The sequence below is a fragment of the Morus notabilis genome, unplaced genomic scaffold (assembly GCF_000414095.1).
Source record: "Morus notabilis unplaced genomic scaffold, ASM41409v2 Scaffold12, whole genome shotgun sequence".
Taxonomy (NCBI): domain Eukaryota; kingdom Viridiplantae; phylum Streptophyta; class Magnoliopsida; order Rosales; family Moraceae; genus Morus; species Morus notabilis.
Genome location: NW_010361295.1, coordinates 18,148 through 23,628, shown reverse-complemented (window position 1 = coordinate 23,628; position 5,481 = coordinate 18,148). Strand labels below are relative to the sequence as shown.

Sequence of the window (5,481 nt, the reverse complement as noted above, 5' to 3'; positions counted from 1 at the left end):
ATGTAGTATTTGATAAAAGATAGACTGTATTTTGGGTATTTTCCCTTCTTTTTATCTTGCATGCATTTCTTTCAAAGAAAGATCATTGATTAAAAAGTTACGTTGCATTGCTGCTAAAAATATTTTGTCCCCTAGGCCTCTCAAAATAATTCCCTAGAGATTCAATTGCTCTTACAAGTTATAGTTTTCAACCTTGTAGGGATTAGCATTGATTTTGATGCCTTGATTGATTTAAGAGAAAATCTTGTCGAATCAGTGCAGTGCCAGTATTGTAGGGAGCCCCAGAGCAATTTTTCTTGATTAAATCAAGTGCATCGTTGAAAGAGCGTTGTTGTGCGGCATCACCGAGCCAAGTTCAGGTGCCTCGGCCGCCTACAGTGAGGCACCCGAGCTGAGCTCGGCGATGCTGAAAAGCATTTGTCATTATCAGAGCTAGTAATGCCGTTCAACCAAAAGAATATTCACAGCGCCAAAACACACCACGCCAAAATCAGAATCGTAATAACACATCTAGCAGGCAGCAAAGACAACATTCCAATAGAATAATCACGGAAACAAACGCAGAGGCACCCGCTAGTTTCAATATATGATAAAGTCAAGGGTTCAAAATCTGTCCCAATATTCACATCTAGTAATACTGAAAACAAGGTAGACCAATACTTTGTAAACAACTAAACATCCTGGTTGATTCTAGCTTTTCTCTTCAACCATAAATCATGGACAGGATTACTATCCAGCCTGACTTTTTATTTTGATCAAGACTTAAAATCTTCCCATATTTGCATGAAAAGCCTATGGTCTGTTTGGTTTACGCGTTTGAATCGGTAATTTTAGTTCTGAATTTAAATTTTGTAAGAGAACCCATTGGTCGGAACTTTTTTTATTCAAATTTTTTGTAAAAGAAAAGTCCTGTAGCAGAATTAAGATTATGAGTTTAAACGCATGAAACAAACATGCTCTTTGTTGCTATTTTCGACGACTAAGCCTTGGCAAGGAGCTTCAAGAGCTTATGGTTTTCAAATTTTTAAGCCTCATTCTGGCAACTTATTTTTCTCCAAGTTTTTGTTACTCTTTTTATGTTCAAAAGAAAGCCAATATTTCTGATGCTTCAAGAGGATGTTATACTCTATTCACGTAATAAAATGTGAAGTGAATTCCATCTATTTCATCACTTGACCCCTTCTCATATTAGTTTTGTTCCACGCCAAGAATTCAAACGACCTGTGCAATGTTTGCATTAATCTCAAAACAAAACAAGATAGCGAAAATTCTACCGCCCTTTTGCCACAAATGATTCCGCAGTCTGCAATCTTCAGGAACAAACTGCAATTATAGTTGGAATTATCCAAAACAAAAAGGAACAAGAAAAGTTTAATAGCTCATGTTTGTTGAGTTGCAATTCAATATGAGCAGGTCAAAGGCAGTTTCTGCTAGAATTAATGATAGTTCTTGGAGATTAATTACATCTATAATGCAATTAACGAACAAGAAGTACTATTACACTTGAATCTTAAAAGGATTTGCAGGCAACATATCCTCACAAAGCACACAGAAATGCAAAGAGTGTAAAAGGTAGATAGTTCAAAGATAAACTTGTAGACACTCGCAGCAAAAGATTAGTATTGTTTCTATCAGACACAAAAAGTGTTCAAAACACAAAAACCTTTAAAGCATTAATATGTACATACACACACTAAGGGTGGTCAGTATTGGTTGAATCACATATAAACTGACAAAAAAGAAAACCAAAAAAAAAAAAAAAAAAAAGAAAAAATTGCAATGTAGAACTTCTCTCTGCTGATTAGGAAAATGGTGTTCAAGTCACTTCTATTGGTATTCACATACCACGAAGAAAACACTTCAATAAAAAGAAAATAAATGGAAAAAGGTCAAACGAATCAGTATACCAATCTTTTACTTCCTACACCCCCAAGCTGATACCGAATATAGTGGCCGATCTTGCCAGCAAATCAGAACATTTCCGTTCTCTTCCCTGATCTTGTACCCGTCGCAACCGTAACCCTGTAACAGCCTCCTTGCCTGCAGCATACCAAAATAGCTAAGTGGTAAGTTAGAGAACCCGGCTGAATCGAGCCTTTGAATCCACTTATCGAGCTTCTCATGTCTTTCCTTCCTCTCTGCGCCTTCACAAGCTATGATGTTCTTTATTTCCTCCCCAAAGAGCATCTTCTCAACCTTTAGTCTCTCCAATGGCGTTCTCGATACGGTAGATTCCAAGCAATCAAACAACGCTGCATACGAGTACAGAGCTTCAAGTAGCCTCTCCATTAAAGTGGATCCATTATGGTTGGAATCTTGTTCGGTTATTACCATCAGCTTCGGCGATAGACCCCACAAGCCATTGAGAAAGTTATCCATCTTCACTGATGTCGTTGGAGACAATGGTGACGATGAGGCTGAGTCGGGACTAGGGCTATACCCATTAACCAAATCTTTCTCAAGTAACTCCGCCAATGTGCTTTGGTTCATTTGCAGAACTCTGGAAAAATGAGTTCCATTCAAATTCTTTGATGCCAGCAGGGATCTCTTTCTGAGGAGTTCATCATCAAAAGCCAAAAGAGTGTGCAACTGGAGAACAGAGCTGACGACTAGAGCCTCCCCGGTCTTGACACGAAGTTTTTCCATGTCAAGATTTTCTAATTTGCTGACAATGGGGTTAAACTGAAATGGGATATCCAACTTCTCTGCTTCCTCAATCAGCCTATGAGCCATATGATCTAGCACCTCATTCTGCTGATGAACCGCGGTAATTCTCAAATGCGGTGGGCCTTCAGGCCTTGCATTCAAAACTTGAAGAAGTGCAACCCACTGAGCAGGTTCGGTCGAATGAAGATCAATTATATGAACCATCTTTTCACCTTCAATGGCCTCCGTAATAGCTTGGTTCGTCAGCACAAAAGCGACCTTCAGAAATGGAAAGAGCTCAAAAAACACTTTCCGAACAAGAATTTCCTCGGAAACCAAAGATATTCTCGTCGAATTGAGGGCCTTGTGAAGACCAGGCCAGTTTTTGAGGATGCGATCTGCAAGAGCCTCAGTGAAGTATGCGGCAATCCGCTGCATCGTATCCCCGTCAGGTGAGGCGAGCTGGGAAATCTGCTCAAGGGCAAGATTTGCATTCTCAAGACTGCCAGAAGCCACATGGTTTGCACAAGTGAGCAACAAGTGGATCAAGTACAAACCCCGCTCCTCGGATTTCAGCTCCTTGAGCCATGGATATGGTGATCCTAAGCTTGGTGAAAGTGACGTCATGGAAAAGAATTGGAGAGGCGATGAAGTCACAGATGATGATCCTTCATCTTGAAACATTGGTGCCATGTAACAAACAAGAAAGTACTTTTTTGAAAACTTAAGAAACCAAAAAAAAAAAAAAAAGAAAAATAGAAGAGCCAAAGTCACTTCTCAAGATAATCTAGACTCTAAGAGAAGTAATCTGTTTGAAATCAAACTATGGATTAGACTGAATCAAACAAAGTTATGACGGTTTCAGAATCCAAGGGCGATCAAACCAAAGCAGGCGTTTGAAATAGCAGTTACAGAGCTAAGAAACTAACAAAATATATTATTATCAGACAAACAAGAAAAGGGGAAAACGAGTGGTCAACAATTGGACGATTATGATTCACCAACACAAATTTGAAGAAAGATCAGAACAAGTTCATCAACTTAAATAAACTCAACACAATAGACGAATCAATTCCAATTGGAATAAACAACAAGAACAGAAAAGACCCAACCAGAAAAACAGAAAAAGAGAAATCAAACTTAAGAACTAGAGAAAATCCTTACTGGGTTTTGCAATTAGTTAAGAACCCAGAAGAAGCCCCGTGGAAATGGCAAAGATTGTTTCCTCAATCTCCACTGTTCATCAAAACCCGTCTATGGCTTATTTATTCCTCTGTTTTCTCCCACCACAAAGTAAACTCTTTAAACTCTCAAAAAAAAAAAAAACAAAAAAAAAAAAAACAGTTTTAATTAAAAGGGATTGTGTTGTTTTGAAGAGGAGAGACTCCATGGCTACGTTTGTCGACAATGCTTGGAGGACGCTTTTGTCGTTATTGTTTTGTTGGCCATCGCTCTTAAGTGGAATATGGAATTTCCCTTGGCAGTCTCTTCTCTCTCTTTCAACAAAAAAAAAAAAAAAAAAAAAAAAAAAAAAAAAAAAAAAAACTTGTCTTTCTTTTTCTCCCTCTAAAACCATGACAAGTTTTCTTTTGTCTTCACCTTAGGTGGATAGGGAATCAAGGCTAGGCTAAAGGGAGTTTTAATATTCCCAAATGTTAGAAAAAGCCAAACATGCCCTAACAAAGACAAACAGTGCCCTCAGTTTTTGTTTCCTAGTGGGGTAAGTGTGGGAATTGCGAGGGGAGTTTCCAAGAGTAGTTCCAAAACGACATTTTGTCTTCTTCCTCGTGGCAATGACTATACAATTGTTATTATCTTCCAATATTAAGATAAAAGAGACAAGGGGGTTAAGCAAGCGTCCAAAATGAGATGCTTCATTTATCTCCATTTGTGGATTCTTTGGTGTCATTTTCTCAAAAAAAAAAACATCCCCTATGGTTCTAAAGCCTCCCATTTCAAATTTTTGCAGGATTTTGGAAAACGCATAATTATTATTCCCTTTGTAGAGAATTTGGTAAAATATAGAAGAAATATATTATATTGGTATTTTTTTAATAAAAATGTAGAATGAATAAAATCATTTTAGTACTCTTTATTATAGCGAAATTTCTCGTTAATACTCTATATTTTTAATAATATTAAAATGATAATTTAACCATTAAAAAATGTTCTTTTAGTACACTAATACTGATTTTTAAGACATAAAATATCTATTCCACCCTTCTCATTAATTAACAATAAAGTAATCATTTTAAAAAAATATGAAAATACTACAAAATATTAAAAAAGTTAAATAAATCAAAATGTTTTTAGAAAATATTTTTAAAGTTATTAGGTTTTATTTCACTTATTAAAAGTGTAGTTTAGACATTGTATATTTTAAAAATTAGTCTCAGAATATATAAAAACCTTTTTTTATTAAAGGTGAAGCCGTGAAAGTATCATTTTAATATTGTTAAAACACACGATACTAGTGAGATGTTTCACTATAACAGAACATACAAAAATAATTTTATCCTCACATAGAAACAAAAAAAAATTTACATAACTCATAAATAGATCGACTATAATATCTTCATGAGAAAGTAACACTACAGTATATAAGTAGATCCCATTAATAATGTATGGATATTTTGTGATTTTGATATGTTTAGTACTAATTTTAAGGTTAATATACATATTCTTCTTCTTTTAAGTGATTAAAAAATAAAGATATGCATATTCTAGGGAAAAAAAGTGATTAAAAAATAAAGATGTACTTTGATTAATAATATACTATAAAATTTTTGCTAAAAATTATCGGCTAATTAATTCATCACATAATATTGTACAGAG

The 5,481-nt window shown here is 35.5% G+C and overlaps 1 protein-coding gene across 2 annotated transcripts; it reads right to left on the bottom strand.

The window, feature by feature from the left end:
* Nucleotides 1–1,645: 1,645 nt before the first annotated feature.
* LOC21385431 (scarecrow-like protein 3) lies at nt 1,646–4,094 on the bottom strand. Of its 2 annotated transcripts, none has more exons than XM_024166286.1 (2): nt 3,811–4,094; nt 1,646–3,369 (listed from the first exon to the last, which is right to left on the bottom strand). In XM_024166286.1, the coding sequence occupies exon 2, from the start codon at nt 3,337–3,339 to the stop codon at nt 1,915–1,917; it is 1,425 nt and encodes a 474-aa protein (XP_024022054.1). In that variant the 5' UTR covers nt 3,340–3,369; nt 3,811–4,094; the 3' UTR covers nt 1,646–1,914. The 2 variants fall into 2 exon arrangements, with proteins under 2 accessions (XP_024022054.1, XP_010097452.2); XM_010099150.2 differs by having other exon boundaries at nt 1,646–3,320.
* Nucleotides 4,095–5,481: the final 1,387 nt, after the last annotated feature.